At 42.4% G+C, this 24,365-nt stretch overlaps 1 protein-coding gene across 1 annotated transcript in view; it reads left to right on the plus strand.

The window, feature by feature from the left end:
* Positions 1-24,365, plus strand: part of GRB14 (growth factor receptor bound protein 14) — an 80,092-nt gene that overhangs the window by 35,918 nt on the left and 19,809 nt on the right. The window contains exons 2-5 of the mRNA XM_083153929.1: positions 5,541-5,697; positions 7,548-7,669; positions 9,075-9,149; positions 9,672-9,809. Of these exons, the coding sequence (XP_083010055.1) occupies positions 5,541-5,697; positions 7,548-7,669; positions 9,075-9,149; positions 9,672-9,809 (492 nt within the window). The remainder of the gene's footprint in view (positions 1-5,540; positions 5,698-7,547; positions 7,670-9,074; positions 9,150-9,671; positions 9,810-24,365) is intronic.

A 24,365-nucleotide genomic window follows, 5' to 3' on the forward strand; every position in this document is an offset into this window, starting at 1 on the left:
AATGACAAAAGAATAAGAAATATCACTGCGCATGGGAGCATACATTTATATTCATAGAAATACAAATTATTTAATAAAAACAATAATACTTAGACAAACATACAACACTAATTGTATCGGTACTTATATGTTAGTTGGGTGCCCACTATAGTTAGTACGCTCATACCCCCACTATCCATGTCGGCATGGAGTTGATCCTATATAGTGTGGAGAGCGTAGCGAGCCACCGAGCCCGAAGCGTGGCGAGCGTAGTGAGCCCCACGAGGGGACGCTGAAAACTAAGAAAATTGCTTAGTGGGTGCCCAACTAACATATAAGTACCATTGTATCCTTATTTAAAAAGATATGTGCACCAAAAAAACGGGTGGTATTGTTTTTGACAATAAAAAAAAATATGTAAGAAAATAAAAATGTTAGAATTGCTGGCACATTTCTAATTTAGGATTCTACCATCATTAGTAGGGGGTAAAGATATCAATCAGGCATCCCATCTCTCCATTAACAGATGTTAGTAAATACTGTAGTTAGTATAATTAATTAAATGTACTGTCCAGGATTAATGGGGTTAATAGCCAGTTCCGTCCCCAGTTTGGTCACCTGTTAGTAATTAAGAGTACATGCAGTATTTCAGGATTCCAGTCTGGCCAGACAATATGAGGGGTACCTGTAGATGACTTCACATGCCCATCAGGCTTCTCACTCTCCGTGCCTCCTGGTTGCTGGGACCAGCGTCCAGTATCTGCAGCTTGATCCGTATAGTTAAAACAGCTTAGCCTCTATTGGTAGTGCAGCCACTTGTATAATTGTGATAAAGGTTTTAGTTAGTGACCTGCCGGGGGCATGATTTTCTGTTATCATAACATAGCCTCCATTGATTATTGCCAGAAGAAAACCACAAAATTAGTGCCAGAAGAAAAGACACAACACCATCTCCATTAAAGTAGGCCATCTATTCCTCTCTGACCTTTTTTGCCAAAGCATTCCCAGTTGGTGCTACGGCTGGTACTGCAATGGAAGAAAATTGAGCAACCTCTTCCGGATTCACTGGATCTTCCACTTCAGCTGTGCCCACTGTCCTTTCCTGGGTAAATTTTCGGCGTAGACAGTTGGGTAGAACACAGCAGGCAGTGACAACCCAGTCAATCTTGTCCACCCTCAAGTTGATTGGTATGTGAAAGATCCGGAATTGAAGAAAACAGTATTTTTATCTTCATTTTATTGTTATTTGAAATTGTGAACATCCTGTGTCCTTAATAAAAGTTTTTTACCTGCTGTGGACCACTGTGATTGGGACATCTCCCCGCTGATCGGTGTGAAAGAACCTTTCAAGGAACATAGGGAACATATATAAGGTGAGCTCTGATTCAATTGGAGTGAAAGACTAGATAAATCCTGTCAAAGATACCTTTATATGCCTATAGGGCTCGGCAGAAAGGTCAGTTGCAAGGGGTGATACCTCTTTCTGTCATTTGTCATTGAATAAACACTGACCAGTTCTGCCTTGTCTCTGTTCACATATAATTGGAGGAACCCCCGCCGTTTTTTTGTTCTGGAAAGACAGACAACTTTTACACTAAGACAGCGCATCGCTTTTGTATTTGGTTCTGTATTTTGGGATTGGTAATCCCTGATGTCTACAGTGCTGCAGTCTTGTGGCGCGTATTGCTGAAACGAAATTTGTGAATATAAGGTACTGAACCGTACCCACCAACCTTTCTTCATTTGTAATGGCCCTCTGGAACTTGGCATCATGCCTCTGCATATAGGGGGTCACCAGAAGGAGCAACTCTTGGAAGGTGTCGCCATCCATTCGCAGAAAGTTGTGGTAGACTTAAGGATTGTTCTCATGAATCTCCATCAGCAGGGGCATGTCGGATCAAATCTCCCTCTCCGCAGTCAATCCTTGGTCCTCATCATTCTCCTGTGCTGGGCCCTCACCCTCTACCCACTGAGCTTGACCAAAGAATAGGACATCAGAACTCTTTAGCGACAGGGATCTATCACCACAGAATACAATAGTAAGCTGTATAAAGCACTTTGTAATGTCAAGAAAAAGAAAACAATTCACAGTAGCTATCAATGTGGAATGTTCAGCAGGGTAAAAACCAAGCCTCACTAGTTACAAAGCAAACAGAAGTGCACAGAGCTTAAATTGCGCCTGCTTTATGTACCCCCTAGTATGGAGTCCACTATTTAAATGTAGCTCCAATCTCTAAGATGATCATACATTTTTTGTGAGGCATATGATCGATCACCAGACGATTGATCTTTGCGGCAGCTGAATCGTACATTGTATCGTAAGTACATCGTTGCCACATTGTGTGTCAATAATGTACCAAATTGTGAGTCCGAGACTGCTGGGAAATTGAACGGAAACCATGACACGGTCCATATCGCAAGCTGGTTGTTGCGATGTATGGCCAGCTTTAGAGGATGCTGGGTACAATGGCAGTTTGCAGGCCAATACTTTTTTTTATGCCCTGGAACAGGTTAGGAATGGCTTGTCTAGTAAAATGGAACTGAAATGAGTTTGGAGTAGCAAACAGGACCTCTATTAATTATCTACACCCCTATGCATTGGTGGACACAGATCCAATATTGTCATAGCTGTAATAGCATCAGTGATCTGCTGTGCAACTGGGTGATACTGTAGCTGTTGTACTTGCTTCCTCTTGCAAAAAATTGTTACCACTGGAGATTGCAGGTGGGGGGGATCTAGATGAAAAGCAAGCTAGGTTGTGCCGGACTGCTTGTTATTATTTTATCACCCAGTTTGAGTCTCCATGAACTCGTTGCAAATGATGTAACACGGAGGAGGTTCCTAGATGGTTAAGGTCCCCACATCCGCTTACTGTGACTTATTTATTATTTATTTATTAACAGTTTCTTATATAGCGCACACATATTCCGCAGCGCTTTACAGACAATATTTGAACATTCACATCAGTCCCTGCCCCAGTGGAGCTTACAATCTATATTCCCTACCACGTGTACACGCACACACAGACATTCTAGGGTTAATTTTGTTAGGAGCCAAATAACCTACCAGTATATTTTTAGATTGTGGGAGGAAACCGGAGTATCCGGAGGAAACCCACGCAAGTACGGGGAGAATATACAAACTTAGAGCCATGGTGGGAATCAAACCCATGGCCTCAGTGCTGTGAGGCAGTAACGCTAACCATTACACCATCCATACTGCCCCAATTGCTATCGATGGCAGGACAATTGTTGTCGGGATTTGGGTAAAACGAATTCCACACATCCTCAATGTCTATGTCACCAGCTATACAGTATTTCTGTTGCTCACTGTACTTCTGCTGCACACAGGGTGCAAAAATGGTGGAAGAAGACTTCTCTATAAAACTGTATCAGAAAGGTCAGATTTACATTAAGGTGCCCATACACGTAGCGATCCTGCTTTGCGAGGCGATGGACGGCACATCTCAAAGCACAAAAGTATGTGCTGCACGTACTCTTTGAACTAAATCGCATCGTATCTAGTTCAAAACGCACGCTGCTTTAGCACATTGCATGCAATTGAAGTAGATTCAATATAATCTAGTTTAAAACGCATGGTACTAATCACTTCATATGGGCACCTAAAGCACTCTCAGACAAACTTAAACTCTCCGTAGGGAGTTGCTACATTTATAACGTTTCTACTTTAATGTGATTGTTCCGCACTGATTTTACAGTCGTCATTTTTTTCACCTCTTCTACAGTGAGAGGGGCTAGCATTGTCAGTTGCAGAACTACCAAGAATAAATAAAGGCCAAGGTCTGAGCCGCTGTGTATGATGAATGGCATGTTGGAATTTTTTTTCTGCAGTAAACTTTCCCTTTATTAGGTGTTTTTTTCATGACTACTGTAAAACAAAATAAAATTCTATTTCAGATGCACTGACTTAACCCTCTATGTCCTTGGGCATCATCTTTAGTTGATGATGCGGCTGGTAGGAGCAGCTACATCGCTACTATTTGGTTGCTGCTCCTGCTCTATTCTCAAATGATCATCATCTATATATATATATATATATATATATATATATATATATATATATATATAGATATGTCTAGTGTCCATGAGTCTCCGAAACACTGCCATCTGCTGGCAGAGAGTAAAACTACATCTCTTTCTTACAAGTGCACAATCACAGAAGGTAGCAGACTAGCTTTCAAAGCTTTTGCTTCAAGCGGGCTTACTAGTTACCTATATCAATGAACTTAACAAACACAAGTTGTACAGTAGAAAAGAGCTATTTTTACCTTTTTTGAAAATGACAACTGTCACCGGTGAATCACAATTCTGATATTTATTATTATTATGTCAACAAAAGTACTAATGTATGTTATGTCAACAAAGGTGCAGTGGTATACAGTGCCTACAGCTCGTATGAAAAAGGAGCAATTTATTATAATTTTTAAAAAATGACAACAAATAGCAGGGTGTTACACTGTATATTTTAATATCTCAATAAAGGCACAAGGATGCTGCAAAAGTGTAAAACCAACTTCGGTAAAAAATAACAACAGTCCAACTCCAATAGGAGCTACAGTAAGTGCATATCCTTAAAAACCCATACTGAAAGTCCTTTTTTACAATTATGTCTTTGAATTTACGAAAATACAAGAAAATCTAGAGCTGGATGAAAGCCAATTGAAAAAAAAGTCTATGATATAGAAACCTCTTTGGAATTTAACCACAGGCTACAGGACTGCAGATAAGCAAGACTAACTACTGTGCCCCAATGCCATGCATTTGGGATTAAAGTAAACAAATAGGAAGACAATTATTACATACAAAACAAATTCTGTAAGTGACTAACGGTGCATACACACTGGACAAGTTTTTGACCAATTTCGTTGAAAGACATTTCCCTTGAACCCAGTGTGCTGGACGATATATGTTGACAAAAGATATTGACGACAGATGAAAGATCTTTCTATGCTCTGTAAAGCGCTGCATAATTTGTGTGCGCTATATAAAAAACTGTTAATAAATAAATAATTACAGTAGCTACAGTTTATAGGCTCATTTAGAAAGATATCCAAATTGAGCTGCATGCACATTTGATGAACAACCTTGATGAACAACTGGCGGGTATGCGCATCATCATTCGCCGTTCTTCGAAAACGCACTGAAAGATACTGTAATTTGAACAATTTCCTTCATAATAATTGCTGAAATGAACGAAATTGGTCAAAAAAATTGGTCAAAAAAATTGTATAGTGTGTATGTACCTTAAGGTGGAGATTTTCCAAAGTTTGGAGAGAGAGAAATTACTAGTTACTGTCATTTCTTAAACACAATCTGTACAATGACATTTTGATGCCAATTAGCACTTTTTCTCTTACAAAGCTTTCATAAATCTCCTTCCTAAATATGTGTTACTAGCCTCCATGACAAACCTCAACTTTCAAAATGCCTTTAGACATATGCTTATACTTATAGGTTAGAGATGAACTATATCAATCATTTAAATGTATGTAATATACACATGTGTCTTTAATAAAATAATACAATTCACATTATCACAGGTGATTAAAGTTTTCAGTGAAGATGGCACCAGCAGAGCTTTGGAGGTGCCAAATGATATAACAGCGTTGAATGTATGCCAGCTATTGATTCAAAGGAACCATTATATTGATGACCAGAACTGGACAATGTTTGAGGAGCTCTCCACATTAAGCCTAGGTTAGTCTGTACTTTCAGTTGTGTTGTCTTAAGTCTATTCTAGTTTAGATCACATCATGTACCTGCGGCCGCTGCATACCATGTAGCATGGTGTCCGGGCCTGGCCGCGAGGGGGGGGGGGTGTGAGGGGTGAGGTCAGTGCCCGTGGGATGAATGAAGGTGGCTCCATCTGTAGTCTAGGGGTGGGCTTATGCAGGAAGGAAAAGTAAGGCTGAAGGCCTCATCCTGGGTGCAGCTGTGAAATGCACAGTCCCAATAGTGGCGGCCCTAGTGCACAAATATAAATTGGGCCTCCCTCCTACACGTCAGCTCATAGTATGCCACAAGGGAGTGGTCTTTTAATCCGCAGGGGCCCCGGGGTAATGCATCAGCTGCACCAATGGTAGTTCTACATCTGCACAGTGCTGCTGATCCATAGGGAAGCATATTGTATGTAACATATATGTTACATACAATATGCAATGTGTTGTCTGTACTGCAGCCCAAGGGCAACGACTGCCAATTCATGTAGAACACTAGTATACAGTGAAATTAGTGGTACAAAGTGTGTGAGACCTTATTAAAAGTGAATTGGAGGCTGAAAGCTGAGGGTCCCCTCTTTCCATCGGTATAAGAATTTTAAAAATCGGCCCCTGGGAACCGGAGATATCTGACTTCAAAGCAGTGGTCCCCATCCAAGCATGTTAATTGCTCTTCTCAGTCAGATATTTCAGGTTCTGTCTGACTTAGAGTTTTTTTGAGGGTATATTCCAAAAGCTGGGTCTCTCCCCCTTTAAGGGAAACTAGTAGCTTGTATCTACTGTTCCCAGAACCAGAGATATCAGCCTTCAAGCAGCTGGTTACTACTCCAGCTCCACACACCTGGTATGTAGTTTTATATACTTGTTGGCAGATTGCTCTGCCTCCTGAACTCTGATCCCCTAGTCCCCAGTACCATTTGGTAGGGGGAATTCTCTTGTTTTTAATTCCACTAAAATCTAAGAAATCTATTTCCGGGAACTGGAGATATCTGCAGTGAAGCAAGCTGTTTAATTATGAATAATAAGCCCACTCCACTATACACCCCTCCTCTGCATATTAAACATCCTCTACCACCCTGGAAGTTATGTATCAGGGCCCCTTCATTCAGCCCAATGCCCCCTTCTCCCACCCCATCTCTCACCATCTGTGCAGTAAAGGGGTAATTAGTGGAAATTACTGATCCAGCCCCTACATGCAGAGCGGTTGATATAATACCCCCTACCACCCGCGGGACATCAAAGCTTCCCCCACCCCTACCGCTGGAGTATCGGTAGGGGCTCCGATACATTGCTACTATGCCCAGGGGTCTACACTGCTGTTGCTGCCCATGTATGTATGTATTTATGTATGTTGTTTATTCCTGTGATGGCTGTTGCCCATGCCCTGAGGAAGGAGCGGAGGCTCCGAAAGTAATTGGCTATGTGGAGCATCTAAATACAGCTTTTTACCTGCAAATACTGCGTGGAGTGCCTTCATTTGGAGAACGTATATATATATATATATATATATATATTTTTTTTTTATTATTATTTATATACATTTGGCCTATCTATAATACTTTAACTGACCCGGCATATACTGGGTCACCTAAGTGTCCATCTCCGTGCTTTGCTCCGCTCCTCTGGAAACCCCCTTCTGAAAATCCTGCGTTTGCCACTGGGAGGAATAATAAAACAGCAAACTCCACAGTCACATTTATCAGAACCTGCACTAGAGCCTACAGCAATGACCATCAGCTATCTATCTAGTAATAATGAGTTCTGCTTTCCTCTTTCTAAGTATCGTATATGGAAAAACTGCCACGAGTAAAAACCTTGTTTTATTTGCAGAAAGAATTATAGAAGATCACGAGTTGATGATTGAAGTTCAGTCAAAGTGGGACATGGAGGAAGACTGCAGATTTTCTTTCAGGAAATATTATACAAAATATGAATTTTTTAAAAATCCAGAGGTAGGGTCCTGTTTCACATCTAAAATAAGCCAAATATTGTCATTTAACTTAGGCTGTGTGGGTGGTCAGTGGATTGCCCGTACACACAGCACGATGCACCGATATATCTTTAGATACTTTGGAGATTGGCTGCCAAAGCAATATATCTGAGAATGATGCCGTTTACAGATATATCGCTTGTCAGAGGCGGAACTACCATTGGTGCAGCAGGTGCAGTGCACCGGGGCCCCTAAAGTCTAAGGGGTCCACTGTTGCCCTGTCACCCTCTTCCTGTAACCCATTGTTTTTCCTTGTCACCCACTTTATCCACATGCCTCTCCCTATCACGCTCGGCCTCTCCCTGTCACCCCACTGTTGTGTTCTATATTGTGAACTTGGGCTGGGGTGGAGGAAGTGGGCCCAAATTATATTTTTGCACCTGGGCCCAGCAACTACAAGTTCCGCCTCTGTCGCTTGTACACATTGGCTGATTGTGCATCAATATATCAGCTGTTCAATCGAGCAGCCGATATATCGGCCAGTGTATACACACCTTAAGTCTATGTTTACTGGTTTACTTAAGCTACACAGTTTAGAATTTACAGGCAATAAAGGCAGTTTACTAATCACACTATGGGTAGGCAAAACATTTTTTTTTTTTTTACAAATGCCAAATACACATATTAGACATACAGCAGGTAAAAGGTTATTAGACAGCCTTGCACATACATCAATATAATTAGACTTCATTGCATGTGCAAACACACAAGACTAACTTGCTTGTGCACAGGTAGAAGACCTAAAACGGTCTTACATATGCACATGTAGAAGGTATTAGACTGCTTTGCTTGTGCACAGATACAAGGTAATAGACTGTCTTACATAAGCACAGGGGGGTGCGATCATCATGCTGATGTGTGGGATGGCACCATTCACAGTACCGATGCTAGTATACCCAGTATACCGGCATCAGAATCCCAACATTCTGAATTGTTTGAAACAAACCAGTATCTGTAATGCCAAAATTGTAGACAATACAAGTTGTATGACAATTTAAATACCCTACATCTGGATAGAAAAAAAATACATGGTCATCATAGTGCTTGTCTTTGTATTGTAAATAATACTTCAAAGGCTGAGCTCAGGGAAATCCTGGTAACATTGTGGAGGCATGATGACATCATGATTCATAATGAGATGCGTCACAGTGCCCCTATCACCACCAACCCTGCCCACCCACACATTCTTCCAGTAGTCGGGATACTTTTCCTGAAATTCTGGAGTTTACAAGAAATTCTGGGAGAATAGCCAAGCATGTTGCATTAATGATTATAAAAGAGTAAAATGCATGACTATTTTTGGTAATATACATATTTATGTTGAGTGTGCATGGTTTTATTTGTATTTAATGATTTCATGTTAACAGAACTATTTTCCAGATTTAATGCTGTCCTATTCAAGCGAAGTTAATGGTGCAGCAAAGTCTGTTGATACAGTAAAGGTGAGTAATGATCTCTCTGCATCATATTTTTCTCTACCTACAAGGTTATATTCAAAGATAAGGTCTGCTGTTTGTGATGACATGTTTTACAATACAGTGGACCTGTCACTGCAAACTAATCTTCAGACCCAATAGCACAATGAAAACTCTACAAATTATCCTATCCATTCGTTTCAGAAACGTATTTTTTTTTATAAAATCTCATACGGTACCTTTTCTGTCTCTTCATTATTTCTGTAACGCTAGTGAAAATCTGAACAAAGAAGAGAAAAAATAAATAAGCCATCTAGTAGAGAAATCTGGCTACTGGCGCAGTTAGAAAAAGTAGAATTAAAAGGATTAAAAGTTTATTTCTGTTTGTAACATGGAACCAGATATTTGCCGTATTTATCTACATCTCTATGAGTGAGTCTAAATTCTTTGTAATGCCGGCCCCATTAGACCCCCTTATTTTCCCTCTGCATTTCTCCACATTCTGTAATGGAACCCTATATGGGTGTATATCTTTTGTTTTATTTTTAGTGGTTTTTGAGTACAAGCACATACCCAGAAGTCCAGGGTTACTTATACATGTCAGAAAAAGGGAAAAAATCATGGAAAAAACATTTCTTTGTTTTACGACGCTCTGGACTTTACTTTTCAACTAAAGGAACATCAAAGGTACAGTGTAGTTCACACTGACAATTGCTAAACATACTGTCATTAGATAGTGGATATTAACAAAAAATAATATATAATATATGTTTTGTAGAGAATTTGGTACTCTTTAACTAGCACGGCACCCACGATTTTGATCGTGGGCATCGCAGGTAAAAAAATTGCGGGCATCGCGGGCATTGAATGCACTAAAAATCGGGTGCGACGCGACCGACGCGATGCCCGCGATTTCCCATAGGGAACAATGTTAAATTTCTCAATTGACCCGATTTTACTGTTCAATGCCTCAATTGACACGATTTTTCCATAGGAAACAATGTTAAATGGCCCACAGAGGCCAAATAGGCACCCTGAAGTGTGAAATGGCCCCCACAATTGTTAACGCCACCCCACGATCAACGTCAACCCGAAGCCTGGCGAGCGCAGCGAGCCCGCGAGGGGCGTCGGTACGCGTCCTACGACCTTTTCATACCCCCACTATCCACGTCGGCGTGGAGTTGAGAATAGAATAGTGTGGCGAGCGCAGCGAGCCACCGAGCCCGAAGCGTGGCGAGGGGACGCGGATACCTTCACAGGTAAACGCGTCCCTTCGCGGGCTTCACAGGTATCCACGCCAACATGGATAGTGGGGGTATGAAAAGGTCGTAGGACGCGTACCGCCGCCCCTCGCGGGCTCGCTGCGCTCGCCACGCTTCGGGTTCACATTGATCGTGGGGTGGCGTTAACAATTGTGGGGGCCATTTCACACTTCAGGGTGGCTATTTGGCCTCTGTGGGCCATTTAACATTGATTCCTATGGAAAAATCGTGTCAATTGAGGCATTGAACAGAAAAATCGGGTCAATTGAGAAATTTAACATTGGTCCCTATGGGAAATCGTGGGCATCGCGTCGGTCGCGTCGCACCCGATTTTTAAGTGCATTCAATGCCCGCGATGACCGCGATGGGCGCCGTGCTAGGTAAAGAGTACCGAGAATTTTTATATTGTAAGATTGTAATATTGTCATGTTATGTGGCCAATGTTTTTCTGTTTATAATCTGACAGAGGTACAAAGTAATATTATGATTATTATTATTATCCATATAGGAATAGCAGAAGGTTGACTTTTATGAGTGACATATTTCTGTGATGCCGTTGTTGGGACAGGACACATCATGGATTAAATTAACGGTCTTGGAGTCTGATATTAATGCGAGGAGAAGAGAAAGGCTGTATGGGGGAACGCACAGAATATTAAAACGTAACTTTTATTAGTATATTCTAAGATGCCCTATATCCAAATCAAGGGCACTACATAAATAGCGAAAATAATGAAGAGGTTAAAAAATACATATAATGCACAAACAAAGTGAGTGAAGGAGAAAATAGAGATTTAGTGTGTTAAAAAACACAAATGTTAATTAGGGAGAGATGTTATAGGATAGATGTTGAGACAGAAAAAGAAACCTCTTTTGAGGATCGATTCTTTATGTCATGATTTGACAAATGACCGTGGGGAAATATGAAGTGTAGGCAGATGGTTTATAACCCAATCCCGACCAGGGTTTTTCCCTTTGTGATGGGTAATTCACTCTCACTGGTTCCCCAATCACAGGTGGTGGTAGATTAGTGTTGTTTGTGTATTTTACTGTGGGTGGGCACTCTTTGTGAAGGGTGATCCCCTCTCACTGGTTCACCCCTCACAGTAATGGGATTTGAGATGGTAGTCCCAAAATTATTCAGAGATATTCGTATTTCTCTATTGTATTATACTTTATTATAGTATCCCTTAAGTGCTTTTTATAATTTTCACACACATAGAAAAAACCCACACAGTTGCCACCAATAAAGATATGTCGCCAGACTAGTTTCTATTATTATTGCAGGGATGCCACTCACACTGGCATTGCCTGTTGGTACTAATAAAAGGGTTGTGTTACCCTCAATATAATAGTTAACTAGTACATATACACTTCAAGTTATTACACTGTTCAGTATAGAGTTTTCCTGTATTATAGTAATTCAGATGGTGTTGTTTTACTGGCTTAGATTGCCCTCTAGTGGTTGAATCACATGAATTACAGGTACATTACTGTTGCAACATTGTATTCAGTATATGTATTGGATACATCTCTGATACAGTGTCTTATATTTCCCCTGTCTCAAGTCTATCCAAGTCCTATCTCACATAATCAATTTCATTTAGCATAATGACAATTTATATAATAAACTGAGAGGACTACTCCCTAATAGAACAGATGCCAACGCAGCGTTTCGCTAATAAGCTTTTTCAAGGCCTTGAAAAAGCTTATTAGCGAAACGCTGCGTTGGCATCTGTTCTATTAGGGAGTAGTCCTCTCAGTTTATTATATAAATTGTCATTATGCTAAATGAAATTGATTATGTGAGATAGGACTTGGATAGACTTGAGACAGGGGAAATATAAGACACTGTATCAGAGATGTATCCAATACATATACTGAATACAATGTTGCAACAGTAATGTACCTGTAATTCATGTGATTCAACCACTAGAGGGCAATCTAAGCCAGTAAAACAACACCATCTGAATTACTATAATACAGGAAAACTCTATACTGAACAGTGTAATAACTTGAAGTGTATATGTACTAGTTAACTATTATATTGAGGGTAACACAACCCTTTTATTAGTACCAACAGGCAATGCCAGTGTGAGTGGCATCCCTGCAATAATAATAGAAACTAGTCTGGCGACATATCTTTATTGGTGGCAACTGTGTGGGTTTTTTCTATGTGTGTGAAAATTATAAAAAGCACTTAAGGGATACTATAATAAAGTATAATACAATAGAGAAATACGAATATCTCTGAATAATTTTGGGACTACCATCTCAAATCCCATTACTGTGAGGGGTGAACCAGTGAGAGGGGATCACCCTTCACAAAGAGTGCCCACCCACAGTAAAATACACAAACAACACTAATCTACCACCACCTGTGATTGGGGAACCAGTGAGAGTGAATTACCCATCACAAAGGGAAAAACCCTGGTCGGGATTGGGTTATAAACCATCTGCCTACACTTCATATTTCCCCACGGTCATTTGTCAAATCATGACATAAAGAATCGATCCTCAAAAGAGGTTTCTTTTTCTGTCTCAACATCTATCCTATAACATCTCTCCCTAATTAACATTTGTGTTTTTTAACACACTAAATCTCTATTTTCTCCTTCACTCACTTTGTTTGTGCATTATATGTATTTTTTAACCTCTTCATTATTTTCGCTATTTATGTAGTGCCCTTGATTTGGATATAGGGCATCTTAGAATATACTAATAAAAGTTACGTTTTAATATTCTGTGCGTTCCCCCATACAGCCTTTCTCTTCTCCTCGTACAAATATATTGTTTCTGTTGGGAACTGCACCCCCCACACTCTTAATACAATATTTGGGGGTCTCTCTTTCCATATTTATGGACTAAATCCAAAATAGGTTGTGCGGGTATATACCTAACCCTGTATAGGGTTAACCCAAACAGTCTGATATTAATCCCATCGCTCCCCCATGCGTTTGCAAGGTGGAGAGATGATTGGCATCTGCACAGATGCCGAGTGCGAGTGGACATGGCAAACTGCTAGTTCGCCATCCTGTTCCCACCCACCAGTGCAGGTGGGGGTTGGGTGGCGGCAGCAGCGGGTGGACGCGTCCATGGGAATGCTGGTCATTCCCATGGAAATTCATCAGTGACATGTCTGCCAAGGATGGGCAGCTGACATTACCGGATGTCAACTGCCCACCCTGTTCCCATTCCAGGGGCACACAAAACTAAGGCACCTGTATTAGATTTGTGTGTAGGTACCAAATCTTTCGATGGTCGGTGACCATTGAATGATTTTGTCCCTGCACCCAAGGCTGCAATGCATGTTTATGAAAAACATCCATTCGGGAACTCGCGAGTGGGGGGGGGGTTGAACGAGCAGCAGGCGGCGTTAAAAACCACACCTTCTCGCCCACACGCAGCTCTGTAGATTTGCAGGCTTATTGGAGTTGTAATTGGTTGCTCGTAACTCGTTTGGAGTTATGTCTGCCTTCCATTTACAGTGCATCACCATTGTGACAGTTAGTGAACTCTCTATGCACCTGCTGGGTGACCTGGAACATGTGACCAACTGGGTTGTCTGGAAACTGTGACAGTCATTTGCAGCCACCCCCTAAGCAGGGTTATTTAAACAATGTGACTCCTCAAGGAAGAAAATGTTCTTTGACCCGAATGTCGAAACAGTCGTCATGGACACAGTTGAAAGTCAACCGCATTCATAGTGGTCGCTCAGAGCGATCACTGAAGTTGCCAGCCTGGCCAGTCTCACAAAACCACCGCCACCCTACCTATAATACTGTGGGGCAGATTTATTAAGCTTGGAGAAGAGATAAACTGGAGATAAAGTGGAGAAAAGGTAAAAGGAGATAAAGCACCAGCCAATCAGCTATGTTTGAAAAAGACAGTTGGGAGTTGATTGGCTGGTGCTTTATCTCCTTTTCCCTTTTCTCCGCTTTATCTCCAGTTTATCTCTTCTCCAAGCTTAATAAATCTGCCCCAGAGTCTCCGGCCACCCAGCTCCCCTCACAGTGCCTTCCTGCAGCGGCAGCAGGGAGCTGTTCCCCTGCCGCTCTGACAAACGGGAGCTTCCTGCCTTCAGCGCACAGCATGTCTCAGACGCGCAGGCAGGAGAGAGACAGCTCGCACGTATCTGCGTGTGTGGTGACCTACCTGCTGCTGAGGCAGTGCAGCTCAAATCCTGCCGCTAGCGCCACTTTGCCCCCGGTGCTTAAGCTCACCAGGCACTTTGGGCACTTGGTGGTGTCTAGGTGATGGTCCCCGGGGCATGAGTGCTGCTGCTGTCCTTCCGAGCCGCTATCCCCTGGCAGATGCTGGCTCCAGAGCTGAACTAGCAGCAGCGTTAGCGCCGGAGCATGTGAGGCTTGGTGCCGGGGCAGAGGAGAGGAGAAGCACAGTACGAAGTGCGCCAGTGTGGTTGGGAAAAGGAGAGCCCTTTCAGGACAGTAGGTGAGGGAGTACTGTATACAGTGGCGTAGCTACAGGGGTCGCAGCGGTCGCACCTGCGACCGGGCCCCTGAGCCAGGGGGGCCCAGCCCCCACCACTGTCCGGCCGTCCTGGATGAGGGTAGTGAACAGCACCCGTTCCCAGTGGTGCTTTGCGGGCCAGGCCAGCGTGCGTCGCGCTGACGTCACGCGGCTCTGGCACGTACCCTCCCGGGGGGGGGGGGGGGGCGTAGGACGTTCGGTGGGGCTAAGGACGGCATCTCAGGAGCTGCCTCGGTAAGTTGCGATGTCCGCAGCTTGGCGAGGCGAACCAACCTGAATCGGGCACATAATAAAGTCACCACTTTTAGCAGACCTGGTAACAGACACCTCAAGGTAATACCTCAGGTAAATAAAAGTCTCCATGATTATAACCTCTCCTTTTAAAGTAAATAAAGTGACATCCTGCAATAGGTTCCTGTCCTGTTCTTCTCCCTGGCATGGTGGTTTAAAGACCACCCCAGTGTGAATTATGTCATTGATCCCCGTTTCTATGGTCACTCAAAGGGCCTCAGTTTTTTTTATTCAATATTTTGTTGTAAATTAGTTTTTATGCTGCTTTTCGCATACATTTTTACCCCTCCGCTGATTTTTCCCAATCTGAGCTTTCTAATTAAAGTATATCCGGTCAACTATTCTACCATACACGTAGATATAAATGTGCAGATGTGCTAATTATGTGGGATCATGTAAACTCCACCATTATATAACACAGCTTTATTTATTTGATGTGAGATTATGCATTCTGTTTTGCTTGTTTATAAGTAACACTACAGGTTATATGTTATATATATTAAAAGGAGCACTTTACAATACTACTATTACCACTCCTAACAACAAACATTCTTACTGCTCCTAGGTCTGCCACCATCTGAGCTTCCAGTAACCTGGGCCTCTCCAGTTTTATCATCTTTGTTCTTTTAATATTTTATTTAAATAAACTGCTATCCTATGTTTAAATGTTAGTTCTATTATTAACATAATATACTTGATGTATTAAAATATAAACAGACAGAGATTTTAATTTTGTTGTACAGTATGTAGGGGGGCCCCAAGCTGACCTTTCGCACCAGGGCCCATGAACCCTTAGCTACGCCCCTGACTGTATATATTTTTTTATATTTTTTTTTCTGGTATTTTAAGTAAATGCTGTATTGGGGCATATGGTATGCTGTATTCCCTTTCTGTAAATCATCATTTGGCTCTTGTTCACTGCAAATGCCCTCACTACTATAGTGACCCCCCCTCTATGGCTGTATTATATTCCATTAGCCCATTACCTTAAAGGAGAGAATTTTGTGTGGGGAAATCGCCTACCCCGCAACAGAACGATCTCAGTATTTATATCATAGTGTGACAAATTAAACCGGCTTTAGGTGCCCTCGTCAGTGATTACTCTCCTTGGGCAACTTTTGGGTCTTTACACTCCTAAGCTAAGCTAAAAAACGAAGTTTCCAAAATAATGCTAACCTGCGCATGTTCAGACCCCCCGAAGCCCAGCTCGGACAGGATCGCCCTGGGCAGTATTATTCTGCCCACAATGTGATCCTTCATAAATGGGCCCTTATATCACCAACATTTATATGTTTTGCATTTTTTTTTGGTGCGGGGGACGTGACAGTTGTGACAGATTTGAAATCTCCCATGCTGAATCTCCCATTATGAATCTCTGACACAAATCTCTCTGTATGTGGCTCATTATCTTAAAGAGTGAAATCCCTCATGCTCAGGGCCGGTGCTACCAACTCAGTAGCTCCTGCAAAGCAGGGAGGCGCCATGCTGAAAAGGCACTGTCTCCCTCCCTGCTCTGCTAAAGCTGCCTCAGCCCTCACTGTCACTGCCTCCTGAACGCTGCCCACAGAGCCTGTCTGACAGCGGGTGGACGGCAGTATAAAGAGCTGCTCCCTGCACCGTGCACACACTGTCAGACAGGCTCTGTGGGCGGCGTGCAGGAGGCAGTGACAGTGACATCTCCTCCTTCTCTCCCCTCCTTTCCCCCTCAGACACGAGAGGGGTGTAATGGCGTCCTCAGCGTCCGGCCTACGTAGATGGAAGAGGAGGTACATACACCCGAGATCCTCCATGTTCCCGGTGGGAATATATGTTCTTTTAGGTTTCAAGGAATTAATATAGGGACAGCAAAGAAACACAACAGTTTGATCAACACAATATGGATTTATTATACTCAGCTTTGGGCGGTTATTTCAGTGAAGACAAACAGTCAATGATAACACGTCGAGGGGAGGCCTCGACTGTAATTCCAACACCTGTGTGCTTAGCTCATTCTGTCCGTTCCTTCAGTTCATCGTCTGTGCTTCTGTTCCAGGGTGAGGCCTCTCCGAGTAACCCTTCGCCATATGATTATATACACTTCAAGGACATTGGCTCAGCAAAATACTAATGTCCAATGTGCCCTAAAAGGTCACAGTTGTCCATTCTCTAAAAATATGCATAGGCAAGTGTCTATACAGGGCTTACAGCAAACCATTGTAGAAATCAACTTTATATCCTATGGTTACATTCCACCCTCTGATTTCTACACAGCACATATAACAAATATTAAATAATATCAATATATATTGATGAGTGTGTGTGGATCCAACAAATAGCAGACTCAAGTTTGATTAGTCTATAACTGTATTTCCATTGGATCCTAAGTAATTCTTTTGTCTTCCTGACTTGTTCTTGACCAATAAACTCTGTGGCCATCATCATCTCAGACACACGTCCAGCAAAGTCATCTCATCTCCTTTCCCAACCAAGGTGAAAGAAATCAACCTGTTGGCCAAAGAAAAACAAACAGTGTGAGATAAACCATAACAACAAAACAAAATACAAATTTCCTTATGCTGCTGCAAATGTCTCTATTCTACTTAACACTTCATTAAACAACCTTATACTAAATGTTTGTCACTATAAATTCTTAAAAATTCAACCTTTTACCACCCTCCGGTTAATAAAGCATATATATATATATTCTGCTCCAAAAACCCAATAATATATATATTTAAGAACATGTAAGTTTCCTAAACAATATATACATTCAGTCATACTGATGACAGTTTTGTGAATGGTAAGAAGCATGGAAGCCCAATTCTCTTGCTATTAAGTGGATGTCTTTGCTTGAATCTTCTTTAACATATAATAGTCTTTGTCATTACTCAGAATAGTCTCTTGGCGAGCACAACTCCACTTGAGACAACTTTACTCTGGGATAACAGTGTTATGTGACTTATCAGTAGAGCAATCTTCACCATCCTTATGGCTGCAAGTAATTATATTGAATGCCCATATGCCCAGTGTTCCAAATTCAAAAGTTCTTGCGGTAACAGTTCCATAATGGGCACTTGGGTCAGATGATTTGCAATATGATTTTGTAAAAGTCCAAGGTGTGCACTCACTTGTCCAAGAAACATGATCTTATTCACACAATGAGCATAAACAAGTTTACTTTGTTCTTTATCCAGCTTTTACAACATTCACTTAGAACATGGAACTTCTCCCATTAGCCAGGGAGGTAATTTACTGTAGTTTCCTTAAAATGTTCATTCCCACAAGTAGTGTGCTCACAGCAGCTGATTGTGAGACAGTTGTAAAGTTCCTGTGACCTTTCTCAGTAGCAATAAAGGTAGGCAACATTGTCAGCTGTTGGTTAATGTAACAGATTCTGCAACAATCTCTCCAACTTGCGCTTTGAATGTACAGTAACATCAGCTTCATCATGGCTAGGCAGTTCTCTCATCCAGTGTACTAGCCCATTCAGTGATCTCGGGGATGAGTTGTACACCAAAGTCAGTTCAGTTGTTTGTACATCATTTATGTCATATGCTTGTACACCACTATGTCTTGTGTTGTTCTTCCACTTTTGGACAACTGTCCTTATTGGCTTCACATGAGATGTGCATTTTGCAGCACACATTCCAGAGCCTTCAGTCATTGCAATGGCTCCTATCTGAGGTCTGACAGATGGCTGCTTTGCTGCAGCAGAAACCAACAAATGTCCTTTATCCATGAAGCAATACAGCAACAAATGTCCTTTATCCATTAAGCAATACAGATCTCTGCTTTGGAAATTTCCCCACTGTGGGTCTTTGCTTGTAGAGAAATCCAATATAAATGTCCCTTTGGTCACTGGCAACTTTAACTTGAACTTCACGAGCCAAGCTTGTAAATGTGAGACATCAGGTAACGAATACATTTCTTTTTTCATTCGTCTTTTCTCTTGTGCGTACCATCTTCCATCTATCATAGTCTTTTTCCGGGACTCGGTGCTATGCACAATCCATTTCTCTGCCATTGTCATTGGTATCTGTTTCAAAACAATTGATTGGTAAGGTTTTGAAAGGATATGCATTGGAATTGCAAATTCATTACCAAACACAAAATCTGCAACTTTGTCACTAAATAATTTCCCAGTCAGTTTGAATGTAATTGTCTGTTGCTTTCTGGTGTCAGACAATTCGCAAATCAGTTTGTCAATAATGGGTGTATACACATCATAGATCTTTATCAGTGTGTCATCCCCCCTAATCAGTGTGAATCCTATACCACCCTGTACACAGTTAGCAGGTACCCAGTGAACTTTCTGTACATTAGAAATTCCTTTATCAGAAACATTTTCAATTTCAGCATCAATAATATCATGGGGACAGTTTTCTGTCTCAGGAGCAGGGACTGAAATCCTGCTGATCTCCCACCCTCTGGCTTTTGGCAATTCCCATGTCTCATTTGGTAAAGCAGAAGACATAAACACTACCCCATTTTCAAACTCTGCTTCTAATGGTTTTTTATTAATTTTGGTCATATGAAACCACATCTCAATGTGCATGGTTGATAAACCAAATTGTTGACTGAGAGTACCACTGTTAGTCTCATATGTCAGCATTTTGTCAGAAACCTCATGTGCATCCAATGCTGCATACACACTGCATACATGGATTTCAATATTTTTCCAAAATTTTGTCAAATCACCAGATATGGGTTCATATGACGATTTCATTACAAAATTACACATCACTGCAGTGTTGTCATTTGTGATGTGAGTACATTCGTTCATTACAGTTTAAAATTTTACTACAGCATCTGAGTGTGCTGAATCTTTAGACATTTCTTTGTCAGCAGCAGCTGAGCAGATGTAAGCCCCAGCAAAGGATGGGTTAACATGCCCTTAGCAGACCAGCACGTGCAGGGTTAACCTGGCCAGGCCGGCGGCCAGTGAATGACAGGCCAGGAGGGGTTCTGATTGGCACAGGAGGGGAGGAAGAGGCGGACGGACGGAGAGAGGAAAGAGAGAGGGGCTGGACTCACGTGGAGTGCTGGAGCCTGGCGCGGGAAAAAGAAGCCAACAGAAGCCAACAGCCGGGTGCATCGAGTAGGGAAGGAGAAGCGCCCGTCGCCCGCTGGAGGAGAAGAGACGGCTGATGTCACGGTGACCCCCGCCGACCCCGGAGAGAAGGAGGAGGGAGCGCGGCGTGGACGCAGGCAGCCGGGCACACACAGCGCGGTCGCCCTGTGACCCCCGCTGACCCTCTGCAAGGATTAGCCGCACATGCACGGCGCAGCCAGGGGTGTGACCAGCGGCACAGAGTACCAGCGGCAATAGTCACCCGTGGTGACTCCCACTGACCCCTCCGAGCACCAGCAGCAGTGGTGACCACCGCTGACCCCACAGTCTGTCCCACAGCCGCATCAAGAGTGAGGAGAGGCTGGTGGCCCCCTGCCAACCGCACTGACCACCAGCGTGCCAGGGACCCCTCAGAGTGATGAAGAGAGAGGGAGAGTGAGAGCCCAGCAGCACTGAACTCAGCAGTGAGCACCCAGCAGCACTGAGCCGAGCAGACAGCCGAGCCTGGATACCGGGGACGACAGGAGGTCGAGACTGGTCGGAACCAGCACCTGCAGCAGCTACAGGTACACTACTGCATCCTGTTCCCCCCAGCTAGCACACCCAGTTAAATTCCAGCCCCACCTCTGTTCAAGCCAGCAGCCCTGTGTAGCTGATTGCGGCAATGCCCAGGCGCCCGCAATAGCATTCCCTGGAGGGTACACAGCCCTGGCGAAGACTCCCTGACCCCAGTCGGAACCCTGACCTTCAACGCCTTCCCCATGACCTCTCCCTTCATCGCCCTTAACATTCCCCATAGCAGCCTCCTAGAGTGGCCACTGTAGTGGATCTAGTGTAAATCCCTGGAAAAGTTAAGACAACCTATCCGGATTGTGATAGCTTCCTTTCGCACCTCGGAAACATAGTTAATGGAACACTAGTGCCACCCCGCGGTTGAAGGACCGAATTGTGATCTCATATAGACAACCGGAAAAGTAACCAGCCATATTAAGTCCTATGCATAGGCCCTTGTAGGGACTGACCGGTCTTATTGCTAGAAAGTGTACCCGGGTACTTAAGGTTAGGCGAGTTTTGTTGTGTTGTAAATTGCTAAAATTTTTGCGTTAATGTAACAGTTCATAGTAAAGTTCACTCATATTTGGTACCATCACTGTATTCAGTTGTAAACAGTGGGCCCGTTCGCCGGTCCATCGGAGGTTAGTAGTAGTCCTCCAGCTACAGTGATAGGCCAGGTACAGAGTGACTCAGAGTTACTGGTGACTCCATAATACTTGTGTGGTATGTCACCGTGGTTCATGCATTATGGAGTGTGTTAATGCTGTTTTTGTATAGAGTAAGGTATACTGCAGTTATTGCATTGTGATGTTGTGAAATCCACTACGTGTAAGAGGTTGATATTCTCAGTGAACGTTTTTAGAATAAAAGGTCAACCTAATCCTGTTGTCAATTGTTCTGTGTCCATTCCTGCATCACGAGAAGACTTCCGACTGAAACCCGTGAGATCGGGGAAGCACGACCCCCACTGCATTCACAACGTAACCCCTCCTCGGTGTCTACACAAACATCCCCCTTAATGTATCTATCAGCAAGATACTCTTCTCTGTGTATTCCAGCTAGTACTTGGAAACAATCAGTGCCCTTCCCCTCAGAATTTCTTAAATGGGAGCTGTCAGAATTCCCCAAAATATAATCACTGACTCCATTTTCATTGTCAGTAATAGTGAAAGGCAAATACATAACTTCATTATCAGATCTGTCCATATGCGTTTCCATAAAATTTTGATTAAACTTCGATTTTTTAAAACATTTCTGGACTTTTACTAACTGATTTTTAATTTTAACTTTCAAAAGTTTTTAAACATTTTGAAGAACATTTTTCTTATCAAGAAAAGACAACATGCACTGGGGTTTAGGCAAACATTGCAAAAACCCTACTCATAACAATGAGTCAACTGTAATTTTTTCAGGTAAATCATAGAAACCTTTCTCAAGACAAAACAACATGCACTGGGGTTTAGGCAAACGTTGCAAAAACCCTACTCATAACAATGAGTCAACTGTGATTTTTTCAGGTAAATTACAGAAATCTCTCTGTGACATACATATGTCTAACACATTAGCATTCTTTTTTGACATGACGCTATCCTAACCTCTCTCCTACTGTACTGCATAAACCACATTAACATTTAAAATGGTTTACTGGCCAAAATTAACCCTTGAAACCCTGCTCGCAGCGCCATTATGTTCCCGGTGGGAATATATGTTCTTTTAGGTTTCAAGGAATTAATATAAGGACAGCAAAGAAACACAACAGTTTGATCAACACAATATGGATTTATTATACTCAGCTTTGGGAGGTTATTTCAGTGAAGACAAACAGTCAATGATAACACGTCGAGGGGAGGCCTCGACTGTAATTCCAACACCTGTGTGCTTAGCTTATTCTGTCCGTTCCTTCAGTTCATCGTCTGTGCTACCGTTCCAGGGTGAGGCCTCTCCGAGTAACCCTTCGCCATATGATTATATACACTTCAAGGACATTGGCTCAGCAAAATACTAATGTCCTCTGTGCCCTAAAAGGTCACAGTTGTCCATTCTCTACAAATATGCATAGGCAAGTGTCTATTCAGGGCTTACAGCAAACCATTGTAGAAATCAACTTTATATCCTATGGTTACACTCCATAGGATCACATGTTGCATATGCTCCCACAATCGGGCTGCAGCTTGTTGCAATGGCAATGTGAAAGGGCGCAAAATTTATGGTTTGCAGGAGGGTGCCGGACACCCTAACACCGGCCCTGCTCATACTGAATCTCCCGTTGTGAATCTTTGCCACAAATCTCTGCGTATGTAGGGCCCTTAACACATAGCTGCCTACCCTCCTGCTTTCTGCAGGTGACTCCCTGAAATAGCAGCAATCTCCCTCTCTCCCTCATTAGTCTAGCTATCTCCCTCATGTCACCTATCCCACATTACACTACATTTTTGGGGAAAAAGCAATGAGAGATAGATACAGTTACATTGAATCATCATCAGCATTTCCCAGCACTTTACCAAGTATAGTATCTCTTACTAACTGCTTTGGGTTCTCATCTACATTTGGTTATAAGTAATTTTAAAAGATTCCTCTCAGATGTAGCGGTACACACCCACGCTTCTAGGTGGCACATTCACAACCTCTTTTCACAATCTCTCCATATATGGAACTAGACACGACCTTTGGGAGGAGTATGACACGCCCCCTCAATGGGGCTCTGTGCAAAAAACTACTAACTATAATCTCCCTGAAACTAGTTTTCAAAAGTAGGCAAGTATGGTGTAACATACTGTACATGGAAGCAACACATTGACCTATTCTTTGTAATATTTGGATGTGAGAGGGAAGGCTGAACAGAGCTTGTCCACAAAGTTTATAAGTAAAACTTGAACATTAATACATAATAGTATGAGGGAGGTTTTGCCCTATTACCATTCAAACTTGGCAGAAAACAATGCTTATTGCCTGTTTAATAATACATGGAGTCAGGGTTATTTAGCAGCCAGCCAGCATTGTTTCCTCAGTGATTGGTTAAATTTATACAAGTACATTCTGGTAAATTTTATATTAACCATTTAATCTAATAACCCATGTATTTACTTCTGCATAAATCTATAAATATTCTCAGAAAAACAGATTTTAACACAAGCTCACTAATCAATGTCTTCTAAAGCAATAATTGCCCGTATCTGTTCCTCTGTGCGTATAAATGTAGTATAACTATCTATATAGTAAGATGCAGAAAACTACATGTATTGTACTATGCTGGAGGTAACTTTGAAGGGGTGATCAAGGTTTTTAACAGTGCTAAACTAAGGGTCTGATTCAGAGTTGATCGCTGATCAGCAAATTCACAGATCGTACGATTATCAAATGAAGGTGTTTGCATACTGTATGCATTGTGTATTCGCAAGGAGAAATAGCGACAGGAAAATCATATGCATTGTAAGTGCAAAGAGGCTGCAGTTTGGCTGAGAGGAAGCTGGCGTTTGGGGGGGTGACCAAAAAAAGCAGGCATTTTGGGGTAGGGGCTGCAACTTCAGCCCTCGTCTTGATCAGCCTGTCCCAGTCGCAGAGTTGTGGAAGGGTCAGAATTACATTTGCACAGAC

Source organism: Crinia signifera, chromosome 7 (assembly GCF_055691185.1).
Source record: "Crinia signifera chromosome 7, ASM5569118v1, whole genome shotgun sequence".
In the NCBI taxonomy this organism is placed as follows: Eukaryota; Metazoa; Chordata; class Amphibia; order Anura; family Myobatrachidae; genus Crinia; species Crinia signifera.